Below are 27,199 nucleotides of genomic sequence, written 5' to 3'. Positions count from 1 at the left end.
TGGTTTGAATGGCTTTTAATAGAAACTCTCCTGTTTCTGACCTCTCCAGAGATCCGGGACAGGGTGACGCAGTGCAGTGTGTGGACATATCACCCCGTTCCCCCCAGAAAGGATCAAGTAGGGGATGGAGCTGGGACCTCCATGCCTCTCCTGTCTTCCAGGAGGCTTACTGAGTCACTGTCTCCAGAGGACAACGTTTTGCTCCCAGGACAGGAGCCGTCCCAGGGTGAGGGTGGGGACTGAGTCTGATCCAGGCCTCTGTATCCTGAAGCCTGGGAGAAGCTCTGGGGTGTGGCTCTGCGCCCCTAGAGTCTCTCTGGGGAGCTGGGTAAGCCCGTTCTGCTCAAGTGTCACGGATGGAAGAATCGGAGGCCGGGGGACTGAGTTCTTCAGGAAGACAAGTGGAAAAGAACGCGCTGGCACAACGCAGTGGAAGTGAACCTCTCCCAGGGCTGGGTCCAGAGCACCAGGAAAAGCCCCAGCCAAGGGGTCCTCGCCTCTGGCCTGCAGCGCAATCTCTCCAATGACGGCTCCCAGAGCAGCAGGAGGTCAAGAACCCAGAGGCTGGACTGGGTTCCCCGGAACCTCAAGGTCCCAGAGGCTGCTGGGCAGTGGTTGTCAGCAGAGAGGAAAAGGTCCGAGGTGGCTGGGCGTGGCCGGTTAGGGGTCGATGAAGGACACGGAGATGTAGCGGGTACCGTTGGTGGTGGGGAGCCCCTCGTGGTAGTGCGTGAGTCTCCCGGGGTGCATGAGGGCCCAGCCCTTCCGTGGGGCTCGGACGGAGCAGTTGTAGCGCAGGAACCGACAGCCCCCGCCCTGGGAGACAGGAAACGTCAGCTCCCCAATAGGAAGCTAGGCCCTGCCCCCCAACCCCCTATGCTGCCATCTGAGCCCCCACAGCCAAGGAGCCCTCAGCCCCGCCTGCCTGGGACGCCTTGTGGAGTGACAGCCCAGGCTGCCTGAGGAAGTCACTCACTCAGCGTGATCAAGAGCCAGGCAGCCCTTGGCCAATGGCGGCCACACCCACTACTCACGGGTGTCCAACCTGAGCCTCAGTTTCCACCTCTGGAAAACGGGCATTAAGTTGCACGGAGTTTGTGAGAATTTAATGTAAGAGCGCAGGGCCAGGTTTCTCAGCCTCCGTACTGTGGACGTTTTGAACCAGATAATTCTTTTTTTTTAATTGTGGTAAAATACACATAACATAAACTATACTACTGTAACTATTTCTAGTGTAAGTTCAGTGGTATTAAGTACATTCATACCATTATACAGGGTCACCACTATGGGCCAGACAATTCTTTCTCACGGGGGCTGTCTGGGCATCCCGGCCTCTACCCACTAGGTGCCAGTAGCACCCCCATAGTTGTGACAACTGAAAATGTCTTCAGATGTTGATGGTGTCCCCTGATATATCGTCAACTCCCAAAAAACACAGGGGTTTTAATGGGAACCCTTCAAGGTGCCTACCCTGGGACTAAGTCCCCCAAAAACTCCTTTAAAATAGTAGCTTAGGAAGTGAATGAATGGATGGTTCCAAAGCTGATCACGCCCAGAGGCCCCCCCCCCTGGGGTCCCAAGGCCCCCAGAACTGCTCCCACCTCACGCTCATGTCTTCCTGGTTTCCCCAGATCTCCCGCCAGCCACATGCCTGCGCCCCACGCCCAGACGAGTCTGGGTTTCGTCGTGCCCAAAGCAGTCCTCTTCCAGGAACGATGCGGACCCTAAACTCCCCGTTGCTAACAGCTATCACCCCCTGAGCACTTCCTGTGGGACCTCGTAGGTACATAATTACCTGGATGAGCTCATTTCCGTCTCACAGCCCTGTGGAGGGCACTCTTAGTCTTAGGTCTTCCCATCTAAGACGTGAGGACGCTGAGAGGCTGAGAGGGGGGCTGGCAGGCCCAGGCCTCCCGGCTGCTCCCTCTGCTGTCTGCAGCCCTCTCCCTCCTGCTGATCTGTGCTCTGAGCCCACGCCCCCAGGAAGCCTTCCCAGTCTCTCTGCTTCTCCAGTTCTCTGGTGCTGGCGCATCCCGTGCCTCAGAGTCAACCACCCTGCAAGCTGCTCACCAGCCAGCCCTCCCTCCTGCCTGATCCCTGGGCCATGGGGGCCCCCCCGCTCACCTCGTAATCCACCCCGACCCTGTTCAGGGCAATGTTGATGGTGAAGGTGGAGGCGTCGTGGTGCGGCATCAGCGAGGGCTGCTCATCGGGCTTGTAGCGGACAACAAAGGCCAGGTCGAACTGCGCCTGCACCAGGGAGGTGACACAGGGACCCGGCTTTAGGGGCGGCGGAGGCCAGGAAAGGCAGTGGGGTGGGGGCAGCGGTGCAGAAGGGCCCCTCCTCCAGTCTGCGGGAAGATGAGCTCCCTGAGGGCAGGTCTGTTAAATGCTGGGCTCTCCAGCGCCTGGCACAGAAAAGGCTCTCGGTAAAAACGTGGGGAGGAAGGGATGGACCCGCAGAGCACTATGCTCAGTGAAATAAACCAGGCAGAGAAAGACAGGCGTCACAGGGTCTCACTCATACGTGGAATCTAATGGACAAACTGATCTAACAAGCAAAATACAGACAGACTCGTAGACAGAGAGCAGGCTGGCAGCTCTGGGGGCGGCGGGGGTTGAAGGGTGGAGGGACCGAGCGAAAAGGAAAAAGGACTCACGGACGTGGGACAACAGTGTGGTGCTAGTGAGGGTGGGGGCGGAGGTCAAAGGGAGTGTAAGGGGGATAAATGGTAACGGAAAAAATATAATAAAAAATGGGGGGAGGAAAGGAAGGACAGAAGGGAGAGAAGGGAGGGGAAGGAGGCAGAGGAAGGGAAAGGAAGAGAGAGGGAAAGGAAGGAGGGAGGGAAGAGAAGCGGAGGGTGGAGTGAATGGATCTCAGCTGGCGGGCCCTTCAGGGCAGGGCCCAGGCACACCCAGAGCAGGTATTAGGAGGAAACCACCTGGAGGAGGCCCCCGAGGGAGGGAGGTACAAGAGCCAAAGTGCGCAGGAGGGAGTGGGCTAAAGGCCAACAGGGGCGCTGGCTGGCTGGCTGGCTAAGGGCTTGTCACATGAGCTGGCACAGGAGTCACTGAGGCAGGGGTTAAGGACTCTAGGCAAGGACTCCAAGCGTCACTGGTCACGTGATGTCAGAGGCTAGAGGCAGAGCGGCCCCACCTCCCCTGGTCCCAACACCTGATGGGAGAAGACTTCACTCCCGCCTGGAGACCAGACAGGGAGGCCTCCGCCCAGGCTGGGAATAAACACCTCTCTCCCCTGACTCCCACGCCACCCACTGTCCTGGTCATGGCGGCCCCCTCAAGCCTGCCCACCCTGGTGTAGTAGCCGGGGTAGAGCTTCTCCGTCAGGGGGGCGATGTATTCCACCAGGAACTTGTGCCACTCCCGCTCAAAGTTGATCTGGTTCATGTGGATGTCGATGGTCGGCACATTTTCGTAGCCACCCTGGATGCGGTTGTCCTGGAAGGGACCCAGAGAGGGCAGTAAGCAGAAGTCTATGATGGCCCCCAGATTCCCAAAGCCTGTCTAAACCCCTCCCCTTGACCTTGAACCTGATGGGATAACGGGCAAAAGCGAAAAGGCTTTGCAGGTGTGATTAAGGTAACTGGTAAGTTGACTTGGGTTTAATCCAAAGGGAGACTATCGTGGGTGAGCCCTTTAAAGAAGGATCTTGAAGAGAGAGAAGCTCCTGCTGGCCCGGAGCTGTCACCAAGAGTTCTACCACTGCAAGGAACGAATTCTGCCACGTGAGCTTGGACCAGGACCCAGAGTGACAGATGAGTGCCAGCCGCAGCCAACACTCGGGCTGCGGCCCTGAGACCCTGAGCAGAGGACCCAGCCAAACCACACCCAGACTCCCGCCCGCAGGAACCCGGACATAATAAATGGGTGTTGGTTTAAGCTGCTAAACTTGGTGGCGATTTGTTACACAGCATGGGAAACCAATGCAGAGGGCCACAGATCCCAGGGCCCGCTGGTCACTGCAGTGCAGGGATGAAGCAGACCCTAGAACGTATGGGCTATGCCATTACTGGGTTCTGGAGATGAGCTCAGCCTCCAGCGCACGTGCATCACGCAGATAACCAGAACCACGGATCAGTCAGCTGCCAGGTCCAAGTTAGCCAGTCTCTGAGACGCACGGGCCCAGGGTTGCTGAACTTTCCGAGGGGAGTGCAGGCGTGGGGTCCCTCCTTCAGCAGAATGCCACTGGCTTCTCCTGTCTGGTGATGTTGCTTCCTAGTTCCCCCTCGTCCATGCTTGCTCAGTCCCGCCCCGTTCCATACGCCCAGTCTGAGGAGGAGGCTCCCTCGCTCCCATAACAAACCAGGAACTGGAGACCCAGCACCTCTTTAAGATTAAGGCAACTCAAAGTCACCCAGAGTCCCTGGGAGCTTGGGGACCAGCACGCCATCCCATTTCTTAATCTCTCTACGGCTAAGTGCCTGCAGGCACCCCTGCCAGGCCCCCATCTAAAGAGTCCCAGAGAGGTTGGCTAGCTTGCCAGGAGAAGAGCCCAGAGGGCAGGCACAGGTGGACGGGTGGCCTCCCCCACCCCCAGTCCTGGCGCCTGGGAGCCCCACCTTGTTATCTCCCAGAGACCACTGGCCATAATGCTCCATCTCTTCCACCAGCTCGTCACAGGCCGTGTCCGTGAAGATGGGGAACCAGTAGACGTCCGGGCAAGGCTGGGGAGGGCAGGGACTCACTCAGTCACAGGGGTCCAGAGTGGCACCACCTTATCCTCCCCCGATCCGTGGTCCTCTGCAGAACCCACCGCAGGCAAGACCTCTTCTATAGTCCATGCCCTCTCCCACCCCAGTCTGAAAGCCCTTGGAGAGTCCCCATGAGAGTCCCACGAGAGGAGGGGCTCAGTGAGATGCTGAAGGAAGAGGGGAGTGCAGCTCAGAGCTGGCCAAGGTCACAGAGCGGCCAGGGCCAGAGCTACCCGTGCGTGGGTACTGCAGGAGCAGAAGCCTGCCAGGGAAGCAGAGGAGCACCTGCTTCTCACTGCTGGCCCACGGGCCATGGTCCACAGCTGAGACCACATTTGGGGATGTTGTTCTTCTTTCTCCTGCCTGGCCCCCAGGCCCCTGCAGACTCAAGCCCGCAAGTGCCCGCAGGGGGACGGCGCCACCCGCTGCCCATTCCCCCGCCAGAGCACCGCCAGAGCACTGAAAGGTGCCTCCCCTCGTCCCCCAGCTCAGCTAGGTTTGTTCCCCCATCCTCTGGGCCCCCAGCAGGTGTTGGGTATAAATCCAGTAGCTTTGTTCCTGGGGGGGCCCAGTCCTCACCGTCTCCACCAGCTTCCCTGCCAGCGCCTTGGTGTAGTTCTCGTGGATGTACTTCTCCTTCCAGTCCTGGGGGCGGGGGAGGCATGCTGGGGTCCTGGGGCCTGGCCTGGGCCAGCCGGGACTCACTCCGTGCTCAACCCCATGGGCTGCTCCAAGAGGGGGTTCCTCCCCCCGGGCCACACACAATGGAAGTGAATATGTGTGTGCCTGAGGGAGCCATCTCGAGCCCGTGTCTGCTGGGTGCATGTGTGTTCGTTTGGGTGCAAAGGTGTTTGCATGTGTATACGGGGCTACATGACCACACCAGCCATAAGCTCCCAACGTCCAGGGACACCGTCACAACTTTCTGCTCTTCTGAGTGTCACAGCACTCTCAGGGGCAGGTCAGGCAGGGACAGTCAGCCCATTTTAGAGCTCAGAAAACTGAGGACCCAAAGGCTGAGAGGCTCAACTAAGTCACAGCTGATGGGCCTCTGACTCCTAGTCCCTCGTCCACTAGATGGCGCTGCTTCTCAAACTGACCTTCTCTCCCCAAATCTAACGGACAGACTCCCCTGGGGTGGAAGTAGGCAGGTAGCCCACAGGGTCCAGGGTCATCAGGCTCTGAGAGGGAGGCAACTCAGGCTACAGGATCACTGGGGTCCCTTCTGCTCCCACCCACCCAGGGTCTCACCTCGGGGTTGTTGAACACCTCCCAGAGGTCATTGTTGAGGTGGGTGGTCTGGTAGTTGTCCAAGGACAGCAGGTGGCCAAAGGAGTGCTGGTTGGTCAGGAACATGAACACATCCTGGGGAGAGGAGGCTGGGATGAAAGAGACCCTCCCGCCTCCTCGCACTCCCCAGGGGGCGGGGGGAGGACAGCAGCTTCCTCCGCCCACCAGCTTCGAGTGCATAAGATCTGGGAACCGAGTACGGGTCACCCCATGTCCCCAGCGCCTGGCCTAGACCTGACACATGGGACGTGATCAGGGAAGGCTTCCTGGAGGAGTGAAAGGAGATGAAAGAATGAACATGCACAAGGAAAGGCTGGAGTTCTGATTCCTGAAGTTTGGGGCACAGGGGAAAACATCAGCATGCTGTCACACTTAAAAAGTAGCCACAGCCCTAGCCGGGTGACTCAGTTGGTCAGAGCATGATCCCGCTACAAGGTTGCGGGTTCAATCCCTGGTCAGGACACATACAAAAATCAACCAATGAATGGATCGATAAGTGGAACAAAAAATCAATGTCTTTCTCTCTCTCGTCTTTCCTCTCTCTTTTTCTAAAATTAATTTAAAAAAATTTTTTTTAAAGATTATTATTTATTTTTAGAGGAGGGGAAGGGAGGGAGAAAGAGAAGGAGAGAAACATCAATGTGTGAGCAATGCATCGATGGGTTGCTTCTCACTCACGCCCCCAACTGGGGACCTGGCCTGCAACCCAGGCATGTGCCCTGACTGGGAATCAAACCAGAGACCTCTTGGTTCGCAGGTGCCCAGCACTCAGTCCACTGAGCCGTACCAGTCAAGGCTAAAAAAAAAAAAATTTCTCACAGCCATAAAAGTTTATTGGGTGAGGCACAGGGACAGGGTAAGGGTATCTCTTGAGCACATTACTTGGCATACGTTTAGGAGGAAAGTTTATTTTCCTTAGGCGCTGTCGAAAACGTAAATAAAGTAGATGGTGTGAAAACTGGATCTGCTAAAGTGATCCCCACTGACCCCGAGGACGAGCCTGCATGCCAGTGTCCCGCGTGCCCCCGCCAGGCCCTGGCAGCCTTTGAGCAGCCCTGTGGGACCCCCGCAGTTCCAGGGCCTATGGTGACACCTTCCTGCCAACAGGGCTTCCTCCGACTGCCCACCCGAGGCTGACCTGCTGCCGGATGTTGGCGCAGAAGGACATGTCGGGGTCCAGCTTGCTGTGGTGGAACAGGTCTGCCTGTTGCAGCTCACCCCGCAGGGCACTGCCCTTGATCAGGTAGATGTTCGAGATGTAGGGCACATTCCAGATGCCACTGAGGGAGAGACAGAAAGATGGAAGGGGCCGCAAGCTGGTGGTGAGGGTCGCAGTAAGGGTCAGTGACCAAGGGAAGGGCCCAGGATAATTGTTGGGAAGTCCTTCTGTGTGTCTGACTGCAGTCTTCCTTGCTTCAGGTTCAGCGAGAATCTGAGAGCAACAAGGACAGGAATACCAGGGAAGGCAGGGCTGCAAGGCCAGGAGGAAAACAGATGAGGTTGCCCCCCACCCTGCAGGTACTCACACACGCCGCCCCTGCACGATGTCCACATAGTCCTCAGAGCGAGCGTAGTAACCATCTGCACTCAGTGCCCCCCAGAAGTTTGACCACAGCCTCCCATTGCGGGTCATCAATGGGGCGATGACGTTCCTAAGAAAGGGAGCATCTCAGAGGGGTATCTCCGCCCACTGGGAATTTGGGACAGATCTAACTAGGTGTAGGGAAGGGTGGGGAGAGCATTTCAACCAGCAAGCACCTCCCTGGGGCAGAGCGTGGAGTGGGGTTTGGAACAGAGGGTGGGAGTGGGGTGGCTTAGGGCTTATGACAGGGAGGGGGAACGTCCTGGCCAAGACAAGGTAGCCAGGCTGGAGCAAGCCCAGGGCAGTAGGTGAGGCCAGGGCAGGGGAGGAGGAGAAAGGCAGGGGAGGGCTCCCAGCCTGGGCCAGGCCTATGACGAGCAGTGCGGGGCCAGGATTCCTGCCCTGAGGGCCCACCTGCCCGCCTGCTGCAGCCCACCCACCCACAGCCTCACTTGTTCTGCTCAATCAGCAGTCGCAGGACTTTGGGCTCGGTCAAGGCCACATCGGCATCCACGCTGAAGTAGTAGGTGCAGCCACGGTCCTGCCGGCACAAGTCCCTACAGGCAGGTGGGTGCAGGGTCAGCGGGGTTGGGGCTCCAGTGCCAGCCTCCCACCCGGGATCGTGGAGCTACCCTGCAATGGCGCTCTCCATCCCGGCCCCCACGTGGTCCCCGGGTGTGGGTCAGGGGCCTTTAGAGAGGTCGGGCCAGCCCTGGTGCAGGTTGGGACCAGCAGCCTTGAAGGTCCCTCCCGATTCCAAGACCCAAACCCTGATGCAGACCCCAAACTCTGAAGATGAAGGCCCAGAGCTTGGCAATTGGTATCACATGCCCTGAAGGCCCTGGTGCTGGGAACAGCATGGTCCACTGACAGGTCTCTACACTGGCTCTGCTGGCCTGGAGGCCGGGTTGGTAACTTGTACCAAAGCCTTCAGACTTTCCATTCTTTTTGTTCCTCTAGTCCAGGGCTCAGGAATCTATGGTCCATGGTCCAAATCCAGCCCCACTGCCTGGTTTCATGTCGCTCAGGAGCTAAGAATGTTTTTTTCACATTTTTAACAGGTTGGGGAAAAGAACCAAAATAAGTTGCATGAAAGCTGTATGAAATTCAAACTTCCGTGTCCATAAATAAAATGTTGCTGGAGCCCAGCCACGCTCACTGATGCTACGCCAGCAGGGCTGAGTGGCTGCGGCGGGGCCCACGGAGCCAGTTCGCGTGGACTTCCTACCTAGTCCTCCACAGGAAGTCTGCCAGCCATGGAGCCGGACGGCCTCTCTTCTACAGTCAACACAAATTACCCGTGTGTTGGTTTTAATGACACAGGGGAAAAATCAGAGATTGTTTCGCTAGCTGTCAGCATTTCTCGGCTTCTGGCCCTCAGTCCTTCCTCTTTCTTTGGTTCGCTTCCTAAACTCTAAGGGCCCTGCTCAGCCCCAGCCAGTGGCAGGACAGAGAATGTGTCCCCATCTGACAGATGGAAACACTGAGGTCCAGAGAGGGGCAGGAACTTGCTGGAGACCACACAGTCTTCTGAACGCCTGTTTCCCAGTCTTGGGGTCCTGACGCCATCCATGGCCCCTCTGCCCGGGGCCCCCAACTCACGCGCCCATGTTCCTGGCATCAGCATTCGCCACCCGCGCCTCGGAGCCCACCAGCTTCACAGACTGGTACTCGCTGCCATGCTCTGCCAGGAACTTCTCCACCTGAGCCTTGTGGCGTTGTTCCTGGGGAGGGGGATGAGATTGAGGACACAGGTCCCACCCCGTGACCACAGCACCTTCTACTGCTGCAGGCTGGTCCGCTTCATTCCTGGCACATCCTGGCCACCTGCGTCCCTAAACTCCACACCTCTGCCCATGCCAGACCTTCTGCCTGGAGAGCCCTTCCCTGGCCATCCTTCGTCCATCCTCCCCTAACCAGGCCAGGCCCACAGTCCTCGTAAGAGCCTTTGTCACCAGGACGGCACCCGCAACCCACAGGACCCACAGCCAGAGGCACTGATTCTGCTGGTCTGGGGTGGGGACCAAGGATCTGCTTTGTTACAAAGAACTCCAGGGGATGCCCGGGGCCCCTTGCTTGGGGAAGAGGAGAGAGCAAGAGCTTTAGAACCAAACCCAGGATTTTTCTTTTCCCCCTAAAGATTTTATTTATTTATTTTTAGAGAGTGGAAGGGAGGGAGGAGACAGAGAGGGAGAGAAACACCAATGTGTGAGCAATACATCTATCATTTGTCTCTTGCACACCCCCACCTGGGGGCCTGGCCCACAACCCAGGCCTGTGCCCCGACTGGGAATCAAACTGGCGACCTTTCGGTTAGCAGGCCGGCGCTCAATCCACTGAGCTACGCCAGCCAGGGCCCAAACCCAGAGTTTAGACCGGCCCTTCTATAATTAGCTGCATGGACTTGAACAAGTCACTTGACTGGTCTCAGCTTAAGTTTCATCTGTTATAAAAAGGGAGGGCGAGCCCTGACTAGTGTGGCTCAGTTGGTTGGACATCGTCCCTTAAAGCAAAACATCACTGGTTTGATTTCCGGTCAGGGCACATGCAGCTCTGGTCCCCAGTGGGGTACATATGACAACAATCAATGTTTTTCTCTCTCTCTCTTTCTCCCTCCCTTGCCCTCTCTCTAAAAATAAATAATTTTTTTATTTTAAAACAAGGAAGGGTGATCATGCCTCCCTCACAGGGTCACTGTATGGAGTCAACAAGTCAGACAGAGCACACAGTAGGTCCTCAAATACTGCCTGTGACACTTCTCTTTCTCTACACAAAGTCACAGGTCATGGGTATGCTGCTTGACGTCCCCAGGGAAGCTGGGAGCCTCCCAAGGGCAGTGCCTACACCGTTCCCCCAGCTGCATGTGGCCCAGCTTCATCAGTGCCTGAGACACAGGCTGAGGGCTGAGCCGGGTGTAGGGCCCCCGGTTCCTGGGGTTGGAGCGCAGGCCATCAGGGCTGAGAGGTCTCAGAAAGGGGTGACCCTCAATGGGGCAGCTGAGAAGACTTTAAAAAAGACAAGGAGCCTTGAGAGCAGGTAGGATCTGAAGAGTGTATCAGGGCTCCCAGTTAGGGACACTGGGAAAGAGGAAGGCTGAGAGGTGGGACTTTATCCTGCAAGGAAGGAGAGGCAGGAAAGAAGGGGAACCAGGAACGCTGACTCGAAGCCTGCTCCCCACAATACCGCCAGCCCCTGGGCCCTCCCGATTCCCCAGAAGATATTCAGGGAATGAAAACCAACTTGACTGTCATCGGATCAAATTAGGAAGGACTGACTGGGGCTGGGAGGGAAACAGGGCTAATGACCACAGCTACGAGCACCTACTACATGCTGCCTATGTGCCAGGCACTCTTCTGTGTGCTTCACGTGTCAACTCGGTTAACCCTTGCAGCAATTCTATATGGTTGCCATGGGTATTATCCCTATCTAATAGATGATAAAACTAAAGCACAGAGAGGTTGAATAACATGCCCAAGGTCACACAGCCTCTATAAGCAGTGGTCCTGGGATTCAAGCCTAGCATTCTGACTCCAAAGTCAATCCAGTAAGTTGGGATACAGCCCATTGCCCACTTCCATTTGGCCCAGATAAGCCTGATCAGTCAGTTCCTCAGAGGTCTCAGGCCACTTTGGGAGGCTGGGCCTTTGACCCAAGCCACAGAGCAACCCCACCAAGAGCCTGCTACTCACGTGGTTATGAATGAAAAGCCGCATCCGCTTCCGGGAGTAGTGGAGGCGCAGGAGGCGCTGGAAGAAGAGAGACAGGAACGGCGTGGGCTGTTCGATGAACACACCGACCAGGACTACGGGCAGAGCTTCATCCTGCATGAGAAGGTGGCAGCAGAGTCCAGCAATGTCCACCCACTTGCCGCCACTGAGCCCCGAGGGTGGCCTGCAGGATCCAGGGCCAGAGGCGTGTGGACCCAGCAGAAAAGGCGCCTGGGCCAGGCAGCTCTGAGCAGGATGTGCAGGTGGGCAGAGGCAGGGACCGGCAAGGAGGCAGGAGTATGCCCCTGCTGGGGACCGGGAGCAGTGTGAGCCCTGACTTGGAGCTAAGACCAGTTGATGTCAACCTGTTGGGAGAGCTTGGTTGGCGTGGGGTTTGAAGCGGGCCAGAAATGAGAGGTAAGTTTGTGGGAGGGGGAGGGGGTTGCAGGAGACCCTGAACAACCAGGCAGAAAAAAACTAGTATTTAGACATCTAGGGATGAGCTGGATCCATGTGTAGCCTGAGAAGGCTTCCAGGAGGAGGTGTCTGGGTGAGGCAGAGGATGGAACCCCAACAGGGAGGTAATCGCTTTACCTTCCAAAGACAATAGTCTCTTCCAGAATCACCCACCCTCCCCCACAGCAGCTTCTGACAGCCTTACCGCAATGCCCTTGAGGCTCCGCAGACCCTCGTCACACACAACGCAGCCCGTTTCAAAGGTCCAGAAGCGCGGGATGTAGTTGCCCAGGTAGTTCAGCTGCAGCTGTGGGGAAAAGGGGTCTGAGAGGAGCCAGGCCAGTCCTGCCCACTCACAACCACTGAGGCACACTCGCTGAGCCCCCAGTGGGCCTGCACCCCAGGCATCTGCCACCCTCAAGGCAGCAGGACCGTGACTTTATTTTGGGCGGGCCTTGGAGAGCATGTTCATCCCTCCTCCCTCGCCCCGCCCTCAGAGGTCACCACAGTTGAGGAAGGACAGAGAAAGCACTTGATGCTCTGGTGCCTTTTCAAAATGCAGATTCCCAGGCCCCACTCTGAGATTCCCATTGAGCAGCTTTTGGGTGGGGTCAGGAAATCTGCATTTTTAACACTTCCCTCCCTCTCCCTTCCATGTGATTGTGATTCATGGTTGAGAACCTCACTCAGAGAAACATGTCATGAAGCAGGGGCCAATTCCCAGGGGCCGGTCTGTGAGGACTCGTCTGTCCTGTTCATGACTGACTAGCCTCATGCCTTGGTGCAAACATTCAATAAATGACAGAGTGTGGATGACTTGGGGTGGCCAAGCCTAGGCCTGGATGGGGACAGTGGCCTCCTTTGTGTCCTGTGGTCCAGCAGGATGGACAGAGAGCATCACCGACCACCACAGTAGGAAAGAAAGCTCTAGGCTGCGCTCAGATTTGAGGTCAGCACCAACAAGCGCTCAGGGCCTAGGTGGGTGGCTCTGGCGCCAAGGAGAAGCTGACCCGCTCCCACTCTCCCCAGGGGCTGGGGCCCCTCCCTACCTTGGTAGGCCCATTGCCGTGAATCAGGACCGGGAGGGTGTCGTAGACCAGGTTCCGAGCGCGAACGTGGCCCATTTCAAACTTGAGCACGACCTCATCTGGGGGTGAAAAATCACAGTGCCGTGCAGTGTCAGGCCCAGGAGCCAAGCTCAAGGACTCACAGGCTGGGCCTGAACCCCAGCTCTCCCCCAGTGAGCAGAGTGCACCCTGGGGCCAGTCACTTTACCTCTCCAAACCTCAGTTTCCTCATCTGTAAAATGGGGATAACAGTGGGAGGGATCCATGTCCGGCAACCACTTAGCACCACCCCTGGCCCAGGGAGAGTGCAGAATCCACAGCAACCTGTATCCCAGCTCCAGGCACAGCTGGGAGAAGCCCCGCAGACAGGGCCTGGGAGGCGCCCACTCTGACAGGCATGCAGAATAGCATGAGTACATGCCAACCACACAGGAAGGCCTGGGAGGGACAGGGGACAGATCCCGTCCTGGTGGAGAGAGCCCCTATAGCCCGGTCCTCCTAATCCCACGCTGGGACCCTGTGAGTCTGCACACTAGGACAGGAAGGCTGGCTTGTTCGACAAATACAAAATGCAAAGTGGCCTTTTCCAAGGCCTGAGAAGATGCTGGGGAGGGAGGGCTTTGTGGTGGGTGACGACGGAGGGGAGCCCCTCCGTGCAAGCTCCTGGCCCACCCAGTGGGTGATTTGGATCCAGCTTCTTAACCTAGGTTCAGGAGCTCCCAGAAACCACAGCAAAAGGGTGTGACGTCCCCGCGCCTTCCTGGGAGAGGAGCCATAGCTCTCCTTAGGTTTTTAAAGGGACCCATGTATATCACAAAATCACCAATCAGTGATCTGGTCCAACTTCTCTTTTCTAAAGATGAAGACACTGAGGCCTGAGGTGTGTGTGCCTCTGTCTTGCTTGAAGTCACCGGGCAAGCTAGTGGCAAAGCAATGTCACCACCAGATGCAGACTTAGGGGCAGCCCGAGGACATCTGTGGGTTTCAAGGACCAACTAGCCTCTGCTTTCCAACTTCCTGCCCCCAGCCCAGGAAGCCTTCAGCTGGGAGGAGGAAAGGCAGGGGAAGGAGAAGCAGGCTCACCTGTAAGGACCAGAGATCTGGGGCGGGGGGCGGCACCCGCTGTGCGCTTTGCCCAGCTCTTACCAGGCGGAGGGGCCACCTCCCTGCCTTGGTGTTGGGAGGGTTCTGTAAACTGATCTCATGACTCTGCTTTCTCCACCCGCAGGCAGAGACAAACAGCTCTGCCCCAGGACACCTACGTGGTCTCTGGGGCCCTGGGGATAGATGGGGTGGGCAGCAGGCACCCTCCCATCAAAACAGAGAGGAAGCAATGCCTTCCCCACCCTTGGGCTCAGGCCCTGTCTAGAAGCTGCATCTCCTCCTCACCAGCCCTCCCGCCATCCCCTCCTGTGGGGGCTGCTCACCCAAGGCTCCATCCAGGTTCTGGAAGATGCGGCAGCGGTGGTCCAGGGTGATATTGATCCGCTCCTGCAGGAAAGATGGCACCAGGCTGCAGCAGGGACAGGCCATTGTGAGCAGCCTGCTCTCCCACCTCTGCCCCTTCCGGTCCCCACATCTGCTGTGCCTGGTCACATCAGGCCAGCTGGGAGCCCTGGGAAGGCCAGCCAGTGGCCAAGCCCCTGGGATCTAGTGGCCTAGTGACTCCATTTACACAGAGCCAGGGGCTCTCAGAATTAGAAGGAACATAAGGGAGCAGCAGGCTCCACTGCAGCCACCACCACACTGATAACAAACACTTGGTTAGCACCTCACTGTGTGCCAATCACCAATCTAGGCATCACACGCATGTTCATTTAATCTGCGTAACATCCCAATGAGAAAATGTACACTGGGTGCCAATCACCGTGCTAAATACTCCCTATACATTAATTAATTTTTAAAAATTTTAAAGATTTTACTTATTTTTAGAGAGAGGGGAAGGGAGGGAGAGAGGGAGAGAAATATCAATGTGTGGTTGCCTCTTGCGTGTCCCCAACTGGGGACCTGGCCTGCAACCCAGGCACGTGCCCTGACTGGGAATTGAACCCGTAACCCTTTGGTTTGCAGGCCAGTACTCAATCCACTGAGCCACACCAGCCAGGGTTACATTAATTAATTTAATCCACACAACCTCCCTATGAGAAAATTTCACTGTCATTGCATTTTACAGATTTCTAAAACAAGGCACAGAGAGGTGGGGTAATTTGGCCAAGATCATACAGCTAGGAAGTAGCTGAGCTGGCACGTGAACCCAGGTTGCCTGCCCCTGAAGTCCTTGTTCACGGGCACAGTGCTGCCTGCCCCATTCAACCAGGTAGAGCAAGGGCAAGGGGCACACTCTGCCCTCATCCCCTGCAGAGCGGCTCCATCTGTACCATTTAGTCCCTGGGCTTCTGCAGTGATGTCACCAGAGGCAAAGGAGGAGGAGGAAGGACTGAGTTAACAAAAAGATCAAATTCATAGTTTCCACTGCACAGGCCCAACTGCTTCATTTCATAATTTTGTGGATGATAAAAACTGAGGCCCAGAGAGGGGAAGTGACTTGCCCTAGGTCACACAGCAAAGCACGGATGGGGGTTTGGGAGGGTAAGCAAGGCAGAATCCAGGAATCCTGACCCTGAAGAGCTCCCTGAGTTTCCTGTCTACCCAGAGGATACTGGCTGGGTCTGGGGCTGCAATGGCCTGGTTCTGCTACCTCCACTCCCCGCAACGAACCCTGCCTCCAGACAGGCTCAGTGGCCTGTTGCGCTCTCAGCAGTACCCCCAGGGGTCCCACCGGCACAGTGGGGGAGGGGTGGGCTCAGCCTCTCATTCCTTTCAATACCATCACCCCCACCCAATATGAGGTTGTAAATTCCCATCTCCCTATTGAAGGGTCCATGAGGGCAGAAACCCCAAGTCTCTTGTTCAGTGCCATATCCCTTCCCTGCACCTGTCGGTGTCTCTGCTGAATCAATGAATGGGGAACTGAGGGTGTCAAGGCCTCAGGGGTTCAGGCCCTGGTGCAGGCTGGCCCACTGGATGCAGGGTTCCCCAGCCCCACCCACTGACTCTTACCCTCTTCTCCGGGTCCAAGAAGATCTTGGTGTAAAAGAGCTGGTCGCTGTCACAGTCCTGGCCCTCCCACTCGGCTACCAGTTTGCTGAGGTTGGGGGCATAACCGATGAAGCCTGGGGGTTGCATGGGGACACACAGAGACAGACACTTAGCTTCCCGCCTCTAAGCGAGGGGTCTCTTCCCAGCCTCCCCTGTCCTCCATCTACTCCTTTACCCACAAACCCCACCTCCTCTCAGAAGTCCTCCTACACGGAGGAGGGGGTAATGCCTGCCAGCTAGTGTCATTTGGTGAAAAGTTCCCACTGAGCCCAGAGAGAAAGAAAGACCAATGGTGCCCACTCAACTGCACCAGGTGGTGAATGAATGGACTAGACCAGGAGTTCCTAGAGAGTAGAGCTGGTGGGCACAGGCTGGAGCCTTTTTTCTACAGTTATCTGGAAAACTTGATCCAGAGAAGGGCAGAGGCTGGGCCAAGGTCACACAGCACATGGGGGCTTAGAGGGAAAAACACACCCAGGTCCCTGGCTATGGGGCAGACAGGTGAGAGAAGGGAAATAGGAGAAGGGGGGCAGCCAGGGAGGGCCCCGCCCCAGGGGACACCTGTTCCCCAGGAAGCAGGGTCAGGCCATTTAGACAGTACGGACTTTCTCAGCCAGTGGGAAAAAGTGTCTTCCAGGGGTGGATCCCCCTTCCGTGGCTGGACAGAGAAATCCAGAATAAAATACACTATTCCCTCACTTATCGCGGGTATTACATTCTAGACCCCCCATGATAGGTGAAAATCCACGAAGTAGGAACCTTACATTTATTTTAGTGTTTATATATATTTTAAGGCTTTATAAACCCTTCCCACACACTTATAAACCGTTCCTAGTCCCTTATTAACCTTTCCCACTCCCTTATTAACCTTTTCCACACTTTTATAAACACTACTTATGTTCTTAAACATATTCTACGCTCCTAAACCTACGTAACTTTAACAACATACGTATACAATACCGCAGAATCCCACAATATAGTGAAAAATCTGTGATAAATAATTAAATATAATATTTTTAAAAATCCTGCTGAAGGGGCACCATGTAGGGGCACCAAATATTCCCTGTAAAAAGTTTCAGAGGTCTGCTAAATATGTAAATATGTAGAGGCTTAAGATGTTCTTTGTAAGAAGTAGCAAAGGCCTGCTAGAAAGAATAAAAAAAAGAATGTTACAGCCACTCAGTGATTTACAAGTTAAAGACCCCAGCTTAGCCCCTAATCTCCTTTCATTTGCTTGTAACTTGTCTATAACTCTTGTAAAGTTATGTCTTACAAAGTCTCTAGCCTTTTTGCAAAATTAATTGGTTTACAAAGAATTCGACCTAACTAAGAGGCTGTAGCTGCAAGCTAAAGATAACCTTAGCCTTGCGAATTTCTGTTCCTATTACTGCCAAGATATTCCTGCAGTCCTGCCCAACCCCCTCTTCCTAAGGCTGTTTCCCACCAAAGAAGAAACAAAGGAACATCATCAGTATATAAACGCAGTTTTTAGACCCCTTTGGACATCGGAGCCTGTTAGAGACCAGTTCAGCGTCTGCCCAACTGGCCGACAATTATTAAAAATCCTTTGCTTACTTTATACACTGCTTCAGAGTGTTCAATCTCGCCTATGTAGCCGTAACACTGCAATACAGTGAGGCCGTGATAAGTGAATTGCGATATAGAATGGGACTCCTGTATAGATTTGATTTTCTGTGCAGTGGGAAGCCATTGAGTGATGAGTGTGAATTTGCCTCTGGACTGGAAGGGGGAAAGGGTGGAGGCTGGCAGAGCAGTTTGGAGACTGCTATACAGATGGCCAGGAGCCCAGCAAGGCAGTGGCAGGGGCGTGGATCTCAGAGGGCAGATTCGGGAGATCTGAGGTGGGAGTGGTGGGACCCCTGAAGGACTGAGGTGGGGGTGGGCAGGGGAGGAAGTGGGGTGACTCCCAGGCTTCGCCTTGTGCAGACGGGTGGTTGTCGATGAGATAAGGAAGACAGCAGTGGGAGGGGGCAAGCTTAAAATTTTGTTACAGAATCAGGCCTTCTACTCAGGCCATGCTGTGTTTGGGACCTGAGCGACGTCCCCATCCCCATGGACATCAAGCCAGCGAGGAGCCTCACGAAGGCAGCGGGTAGAGCCCTCCAGAGCCCGCCCAGCCCCGCCACTCGTTCCTCACCTCCAGAGCCCAGGAACCTCTTGCCGTCGGACACCAGCGGGTACTTGGCCTCCAGCCTGCGGTCCGGGAAGATGAGCTCCTGGGCCGAGAAGACCACCTGGCTCCTGGCCTGCCGGAACTTCTTCAGGAGCTCCCGGGGCCCCGAGGCAAACAGCACGTCGTAGCTGCAGCCAGAGCCAGAAGACGAGCAGAGGGGAGCGGGGCTGTGCTGAGGGCCAGGGGACCTGGATGGAGGCTTCTGCAATCCCCCTCCTCCTCCCACAGTCTAGGAAATGAACCTGCTCTGCTGTCCTTGGCCCTGCCTGCCATGTTTCCAGCCTCACCCAGGGCAGCAGGATGGTCCCCATAACACACGCACCTTCTCACACACTCAGAGCATGGCTCGTCATACGTGGGCACGTCCCCCACCCACCTTTTCACCAAGAGTGGGAATGGGGTACACCAGAGGGTCTTTCCTGGGATGCACCAACCCCCCCTAAAACTGTAGGCAACCTTAGCTAGAGTGATCCCCCCTCATCCTAGATGTCCTGGGAAGACCTCAATTTAAAATACTCTTCTCTCTCTCTGCTGAAGGGCCCACCTTGGAAGCCCCCGGCCACTGACCTGTCTGTGAAGAGAATGACCAGGTCCTCCTTGTCCGCATGCTTCTCCAGAGCTTTCTTCAGCAGCCGAACCTTCAGCCCCCCACCGGCTGAGGTCTCCTTTGCTCCATCCCAGTCTTCCCCCAGGCCCAGTGACTGCAGAGAAAGGCCCCTTAAAGGTGGTCATGTGACCCTGCCTGGCCAATCAGAGTGTCCCCTCCCTCCCCTCCCCCATAACCATGGTTTAGCATGTGACCCAAGCGGAGCCTATCAGAGCCTTCCCTGGGACTACTGTTCTGTTAAAATTAAGGAAAGGCTGTCTTCTTTGGTCAGGTGGAGAAGCTAGGGAAAGTGAGTGTGTGGCTGGTAGTCACCCGGCCACCATGTAGAGGAAGTGTGTCTGCAAATGAAAATAAACAGGGCCTGGAGAGGAAAAGACAAAGGCTTTACCATGCTTGAGCCCCTGGATCCAGCTATGCCTGAAGCAATCCCCTGCTTCCGGTCTCACTCATGTGAGCTAACACACTTTCTAGCTTAATGTCGCTGGATCACAAGTTGTGTAGGCAGTGACATGGTCTGTCTTGTCCATCATTCTTGGTGCCCGACACAAGGAGGCACTCAGCACACACACTGCTAAATGGGCTCAGCACCACGGGCCACACACAGAGGACACAAACCCATGACACCAACAGACTGGGCATTAGCCTGTTTCTTCAGAGTAGTGTTTATACAGGTAAGGTCTCCAGACTGTGGCCATCCCCCGATCCCCTGGGGGCACTTGTAGAAATGCCGGTGCCCCCTAAGCTAGCCACACCCCCCAGGTGAGCCTAGGCGCGCTAACAGTGCGCACCACTGCATACCTCTTCAGTGTCACCTCCCCGCCACTCCATCTCCAGTCCCTCCTGGACTTGGCTTATGTTCTTCCCCCTCTTGCTTTTCCTAACTCATCTCCATCTTGCAGGCTTCCAGAAGCTTCCCCTGTGGCCCCAAGTCAGTTGGGGAAGGGTGGACACCCAGCCCCTGGACTCTCCCTCCATCCCTCAGGTGTCTCTGCCCCATCTGGGGAGCCCCTTACCTGGATCTTGTAGTTGAAGAACTGGGCTGACCGCTTGAAGCGTCGGAACCCCTCGGTCTCCTTCGTGGCCACCGTGAGGACTAAAAGGTTGTCTAGGGACAGAGAAGAGCATGGTGAATGGGAGTGGAAGGGGAAGACAGGCGAAAGGCAGGAGCAGGTCACTGTGCTCGAGAAATCCCACAGACAGTCTCTCCATGTCCGTTACAGACAAGACCCCAAGGTCCAGGCAGGAAGGGACGTGGCTAAGATCACTCAGTTGGTTAGTGACAGAGCTGGGACGTCACCTCGGTGTCCCGATTCTCCTTCAGGGCTCCATTCACCTGGGAACTACCCAGTGTGACAGGAAGCATCTAAAGCAGAGGCATCCCCATCTTGCATTGTGAGACTGGGTCTCTCTAGCTTTGGGGGGCTCTAGGCCAGGCACAGGGCCAGAGGGAAGGATTCACTCTGAATGCTGAATGCCAGGAGAACCTCTCTGGTCCACGTGGGAGGTCAGCCCAGAGACAGCCACCACTATCCACAGCTGCACGCAGGGCAGACATTGCTAATCAATCCCAGTACTTTCTTGCTGAGCCTCACTCATCCTTGGATTCTCCCAACACCATGAGAACCAATGAGAAATGGGCCCAGCGTGGAAACTGACTTGAACTCCTGAACGTGGCCCAGAGCAGCTGTATTACCTTTTTAACAAGGGACCTCTCCCGGGCTTCGTAGTGCAGTTTCACCACTACAAAGGAACTTACGGGAAACAACTCCCCAGAAAGCATTTCTGGGGCCCCTGGGGAAGCCCTTCCCAGACCACACATTGAGGTTGCATTCTCTGAGTAGTAAAGGCTCTGGAGCTGGCCTGCCTGGTCAGAACCCTAGCTCTGCTCCTTACCAGCTGTGTGACCTTGGGCAAACCCCTGACCTTTCTAGCTTCAGTTTCCCCCTGGTAAAATAGGGATAATAACAGTAGCTACTTGCTAGGGCTGCTGGACTAATTCCATGAGATCAGGCCTGTAAAGTCCTTGTTGGGATGCTGGCACATGTTAAGAGCTATTACTGGTGCTGATTAATGAGAAGCAAATGCCTCGTTCTGGCATTTAAGGTCCCTGCCGATCAGCCCGATGATGTACTCATTCCCTCCACCCAGTGGGCCCTCCTCCAGCCAGGAGTCCCACCTTGCTGAGCTCCTCCCTCCTGCCAGGGCTCCCTCTGTTTTCCCCTTCTCTAACCTTCCCCCAGGTCCCAGAAACAGTGACAGTGATACCTCTTCCCTGACACCACCTCTATGAAGCCTTCTCAGGTTTTTCCTGACCTCTCTCCTGCCCTCAGAGGCAAGACCCCACTTTGCAACGCTCATCATTATTCCACTGGGTGAGCCTTATTTCCCCAGGGTCCAGGACTTAACACTTTTCCGGGTGAACAGAGCCACCAAGTGGTGTGGCCAGGACAGCAAAGGCAGGTTAAGCACCCAACTCCCACCCTGGGAAGTAAGGAGGAGCCTGGGCTGAAAGAACAAAGGGGTGCAGCCTGGCAAAGCTGGCAGACGAGAAGGATAGGCTGCTGGCCTCAGAGCAGGAGGCTGGTGCCAAAGGACCCAGCAGGGATTGGCAGGAATCCGCTGGGCTGGCGGTGGGCCCAAGGACCTGGGGCAGAAGGGGTGGATTCACTAGGCAGGTGTGGGGAGGGGAGGCTTCACCACCTGACCCTGGGGTCCAGGAAGGGGGCTGCTTCTTGCCCTTGGGGAAGGGCTCCCCATAACTCCTGCCAAGATTGTTACGTACCCCCTGTCCCCACCCAGGTGGCAAGAGCCGGAGCTGCCAGCTCTGAGGCCCTCTTGTCTAAGGCCCTCTTGTTGTTCACAGGGGCTACTGGGGACAGGAAAAGTGTCACATTTCATGGATGGAAAAAGCCAATGTGTGCGTCTGTGTGAGGTTCTGGATCCTCCATTAGATCAGGGGCTCTCCTGAGGTCAGGCAGGGCGGGAGGGAAGGGGGGATGGGGCGGTGTGTCTTCAGGTTCTTTCAAGTTCCTGCTTCCAGAGAACAGTAACAATGATGGCTAGCCTTTACGGAATACCTTCTGCTCTCCGGACTCTGTTCTGAGCACTTTACACACACGAGCCCTACCCCCACCTTTACAGTTAGGAGCCCAGAGGGAAAGCAGGTGGGCGGGGCCCCGGTGCTCAGAAACCCAACGCTCCACAGAGACAGGCTCTGGGCTGCCCACAGCTCTGACCCAGCCTGCAGAGAACTGAAAAAGACCTCACCACGTGATGGGAGCTGGGCCAGGGCCCGCAGGAGGCCTGACCCCAAGGGCTGTTGGCCCTCCTGACCTACTGCCCAAAGTCCAGCCGGATGAATGACCCAGCATCCAGGGTCAGCAGAGATAAGCAAGACAGCAGAGCGGAGTAGCAAACATCGCTGGGTGAATAACAGCCTCTGCAGGATGAGAGTAATAGCAACGATAACGTACCTTCCTCCAGAGACTCCTACGAGGCTTAAGGGAGCGAATGTCCATAAAGCACTCAGCACAGCACCTGGCCATGGGGCGCTATGCATTCTTGTCATAGGGAAGCCCCCCTAAGAGAGGGAGCTGTGTGAGGCCAGGTACTGCCCTGGGGGTCAGGGGTGGAGCAGAGGCTGAGCCAGGGGGTTGGGGGGTGCAGACACCTCCCTGGGATCCTAAGAGAAGGCTGAGAACTCAAGCTGGGTTCACTGTGCTCCGGCTGATGTCCCCTCTTGTCCCAAACAGTGCCAGCCCAGGCAAGTGCCTGGATGGTAGGTGTGTGGCCTTGGCTCTCAAGACACTGTCCTGACACACCCAGTCTGCTCTCTGGGGAGGTGGGAACGAATGAAGCTCCTCCCCAGCCTCCAGGCTCACCTCAGCCTCCATAGGAAGCCATAAACGGGTCAGGCAGAACGGAGGCAAGGGGCCAACCTTGTCTCTCTGGGTTTAGCAGCCTCAGGTCTCGCCCCTTGAGACTCACCCATGTCCAGCTGGGCCTGCCTGAGTCCAGGGGCAGTCCTGTCCCCTGCAGGGTAACAGCATGACCCAAGCCCAGCTGACATCCCTGGAGCCTTGGATCTCAGCAGCTCCAGGCTCCAGTGGGTTCTTCCCTGTCCATGCCAAGGCCTGCAGGGAAAGGCGTGAGCCCCGGGAGAGAGCTAGGAGCCTCTGCAAAAGGGAGAGAGGGCCACGGGGTGTCTGGACTCTCCCTGCCCCTTAACTCTACTTTGTTGAAGGCCTTTTTCTGTCCTCCACATTGGTCTTGGGATTCCCCTGGAACAGGGTAGTGTCTCCTCCCTCAGGCACAGGGCTCTCTGGGAACAAAGGATTGTGTCTCCTGCCATCACACTGGGCATCCACTGGGGTGAGGAGTTCTGTGCCCCCCCCTCATATTGGGAGCCCCCCTAAAAGTGAAAACTGTCCATCTTTCTCTCCATGTGCCAAACCACGTTCAGATGAGGGATGCACAAGAGTATCTCCAACCCTGACAGTCTACAGCCAATCAATCCCCTGCCCCACCTCAGGCCTTGCTGTGCCCCAGAAGGACACACAGTGCTGTCCCTGTGCCTGCCCCAGTGGAACAGTCCTCAGCAGCTGCCCCATCCCAGCCACCCGGTGCTGGACTGGGTGTCCCAGCCCAGCCACAGTAGGGAGACGCTGGCGTCTCTGGGGGCTGCTGGGGTGCCCCTCCCTGACACAAGGCAGTGGGCAGCTTGGACAACGCCTGCAGGAAAAACTGCCATCCCACTCTGGCCTCACAGCCAGCAGGCTGAGGGGCTCACCTCAGCTGGGACCGAGGGAGCTGGGCAGGCTCCTCCAGGCAGTGTCTCCAGGCAACAGCCCCTCCACCACCCAGAGGAAGGGTCCATAGGAATGATTAGGGGAACTGAGTTCCCCTTAGTGACTTTACTTTCAACCAGCTGTGGCAACCTGAGACCAGGTGTTTAAGCTTTCAGAGTCCCAGTCTTCCCCACGTGCAAAATGGGGCTAATGGTTCCTTATGAAAAGGGTCTGAATGGGCAGAATAGAAGGACATGCACCTGAGGGTTGCCATCAAGCACAGGGCCTCAGCGTGAGAGCAGCCTGACATTAGCCCCGCGCCTAGGGACCCACTGTCTCTTCTTTATCAGTGAAGGCTTAAGACCTACGAGGTGCTTTACCTGGACTATCTCAGCGACACCCTGAATCCTGCACACTCTGTGAGGGCTGCTGCCTTGTCTCTACTTTGCCCCTCCTATCGCCTGCTGGAGGGTCAGGGCAGCGGAAGCCTTGTCACTGATCTGGTCCCTCCGTAATTCACCTCTCTGGGCTTTGTTGTGGGGGACTGGAGTTTCTCTCACGGGACAGTACAGGGGTGGAGGGAGTTCACATAAACAGCAGAGGAACTCCCAGCAGAGGCCCAGGGAAAATGAAGGCTATTAAAGGGTTCCTGGCTCCCAGCCAGTGAGTGGGCCCAGGCCACAGGCCCTTTGCACACACCACCAGCCCAGTTCTGTGCTCAGCACCTCCCTCTCTGGATTTAAAAAAAATATTTTATTTATTTTTCAGAGAGGAGAGAAGGGAGGGAGAGAAACATCAACGCGTGAGAGAAGCACCGGCCGGTTGCCTCTTGCACGCCCCCAACTGGCAGCCCAGGCATGTGCCCTGATGGGCATCCAACCCCTGACCTTTTGCTTCACAGGCCGGTGCTCAACCCACTGAGCCACAGCAGCCAGGGCTCTCACTGTATTTTTCGACCTCTCTTACTGCTCTGCTGAGACACTCCAGGAAAGTTGGCAGCTCTGGGCCAGAACACGCCTTTATGGGCAAAGAGCTCTGCAATGGGAACCACTCCTTCCACACACACCCCAACACCCCAACAATACCCCACACCCCCACCCCACCTGGTGGCCTCTCATCCCCATGATCTCTTGGCTGGAGGTGGTTCCAAGGCCCACAAGCTGTGTGAACATGGGCAAGTGAATCAACTGTGGAGCCTCAGTTTGCCCATCTGAAAAATGGGCAGAATAGAAGGACATGCACCTGAGGGTTGCCATCAAACTTAACTAATGCCTGGTCCATAACCGCTCCACAAAGAGTAGCCAGTGTCATTATTATGGGTGATATCATTTGTCCCTCTGGGTGCTGAACAGGATTTCAGCTGTCCCTTCCTTTCTAGATGTGGGAACCACAACCCCTAGAAGGGAAGTGATTTGTCCGAGTCATCAGCAAATCAGTGGACAAGTAGCCGGAACCAGACACCCCCGCAAGCCCAGGCCTCCCGTAGAGACCGGTCCTTACTTAGCCAGCCTCTAGATCAGCCCTCCCGCCCCGGATACTCCCGCCCGCCCCCGGCCCGCGCTCTCACCCTCGGGCTTGGAGTCGCCCTTCACCTCGGCCAGAAGCAGCAAGCCCAGCTGGGCCAGGAGCAGCAGCGGCCGCATAGCCAGGGTCTGGGGACGTCCGTCCGACCCCGCGGTGCTAGCAGGCTGGAAACTTCGCGACGAGGCCGGCGGTCCCGCTGCCACGCACTGGACCCGCCCCAGGGGCGGTGTCGCACCGCCCCTCACCCCTCCCAGCCGCCCTTCCCGTGGGGAAGGGTTTTCCTGCAGACTTGCCAGGACAGAGGCCTCTTAGTTGGAGCACTTCCCTCTGCCCTGTCCCTGCGGCTCCCGGGTCCTTCCGCCGGCCTGACCTCCTCGCTCCCTTCTCGAGGGAGCTTCACGACGACGGGGAAGAGGAAGAGAGAGCGGGGCGAGGCAACGATTTCTATACCCCAGATCCCGCGGCAAGGCTTGATGGTATCAATAACCGGGAGCCCCAGTTTCGTCGCCTAAAGAGATTGCAGTAGCAGCTGTTCCTTAGGTCTTGCACGGGTTAATGACTTTGTTACCTGTAGCGCATTTAGAACAGCCCGGTGATAAACCCTCAGTAAGGCTCAGCTCTTAGGATTTCATTAGTCTTTCCGGGCGTGAAGGTCTCTGCCCAGAAAAGGGGCGGGGGGGGGGCATGTGTTCTGACGCATCCACACCCCTGCTGAGGCTCTGCTGGCTGCTGGAACTGTGAAGAAAGCTTATCATCACCACCACCACCACCACCACCCCCTAAAAAGGAAATCACTCAATTTGCCATTTTGTCCCAGGGAGGCAGCTCTGAGCCAAGAAGGTTCAGCTCCTGAGGTCTCCTTGATGAATTAATGGATGGATGGAACGGAGGGAGGGAGAAAGAAATTGTTCATATGCCCCCTTCACAGACCGAGCTTCCAACTGTTGGAAGAGACTCTCAGATAGAAAGGTCCAGGGGTCTTTTTACAGCAGATTAACCCTCAGGGGTTTGTGTGACAGGTGCAATCGTGGTGGGCAAGGAACCCCACCTTCCCGGCATGGGGTCAAAATGGAGAGAACAGAAAGTCATGGTTGCCAATAACAACGTAAACCAAGCCAATGGGTGTTAACTGCGAGTGATCCACCTGCAGGTTTTCACAGCCCAAGTTTGGGATGAGATTAAGAAATAAAAAAAAAAAAAAAGTAAAGCCACACAATATCTTAAGACCCGCGGCAACTCGCATGTGGTCTTTCGCAAGTGCCAGCTTCACAACTTTCTGAAAACACATTACGGTTAGGGTGAGTTCACCCATCAACGCATCCGATAGCCCATCCATATCTCCCCACTTTCCCCAGTCAATACATCATGCTAGGTCCAACAGAATTTCTTCTGGGAATGAGCAAAGTCCAATTTCTAATGGAAGAAGCTGGGACCTAGGTTGATTTGCATACAGTCATTTGCATATGTAAAAAGTCCAGGCAGGCCGTCCAGCCTTGCCATGTTTTGACAATGAAAGAACAAAGTGTAGGTCACACAGATGCCCCGAAGGAACTGGGCTGGAGGGAGGAGCCTTTGGGACCAGGCACGCCATGGTTCGCGGAGCTTGCTCAGCCCCAGAAGCTTCGGTAGAAGCCACACTCCTTCCTGGCTGTCTCGCTAACCAGACCGCCATGTCCTGACAATGGGTAGGTGCTGGGAACAGAAAAGTCAATAGTACCTAAGGCTGCCCTGGCAAGGAAGGCACACTCCAGACGTGATGTAGTGGAAGAAGCCGTGTACACATTCGGTAAGAATATAGTTTTACAGATACACTCATAGAGACAATGCTAAAATGACAGCCAAATGTTTACAGTGATTATACATTATAGGTTTCGGCAGCCGTCCGTCTGGAGAGACGGTGGTGTAGCTTCTTAAGAGTCTATCTGCACCGCCGAGAATGGCTGTGCAGTCCGACTCGGGAGTGACACGGTATCTGTCTCCTCCCGTGTTGAATCGACATCTTGCGATGACGCTGGAGTGTCCTCTCCAGTGAAGCTGAAGCTACAGAGCCTGGGCAGGGTGATATGGAGGGTCTGCTGTTGCCCATGCAGCAGACCCCCCCTCTCTTCGCAGCTGAAGGGTCCAAGGGAAAGACGGAGTCAATACAGCTTGGCTTCAGGTGCGCCGCAGGA

General features: G+C 56.0%; 1 protein-coding gene across 1 annotated transcript; it reads right to left on the bottom strand.

The window, feature by feature from the left end:
- Positions 1–25,252, bottom strand: PLOD1 (procollagen-lysine,2-oxoglutarate 5-dioxygenase 1). The gene is made up of 19 exons (XM_090268611.1): positions 25,072–25,252; positions 19,731–19,822; positions 18,678–18,811; positions 18,075–18,238; positions 15,878–15,990; positions 14,245–14,308; positions 12,800–12,897; positions 11,956–12,057; positions 11,277–11,408; positions 9,190–9,311; positions 8,040–8,144; positions 7,532–7,657; positions 7,144–7,285; positions 5,967–6,080; positions 5,295–5,360; positions 4,584–4,688; positions 3,316–3,462; positions 2,125–2,250; positions 1–816 (listed from the first exon to the last, which is right to left on the bottom strand). The coding sequence occupies exons 1-19, from the start codon at positions 25,145–25,147 to the stop codon at positions 661–663; spliced, it is 2,184 nt and encodes a 727-aa protein (XP_090124737.1). The 5' UTR covers positions 25,148–25,252; the 3' UTR covers positions 1–660.
- Positions 25,253–27,199: the final 1,947 nt, after the last annotated feature.

Source organism: Furipterus horrens, unplaced genomic scaffold (genome assembly GCF_987537825.1).
Source record: "Furipterus horrens unplaced genomic scaffold, mFurHor1.1.pri manual_scaffold_3, whole genome shotgun sequence".
Lineage (NCBI taxonomy): Eukaryota > Metazoa > Chordata > Mammalia > Chiroptera > Furipteridae > Furipterus > Furipterus horrens.
This window is presented reverse-complemented; position numbering and strand designations above follow the sequence as displayed.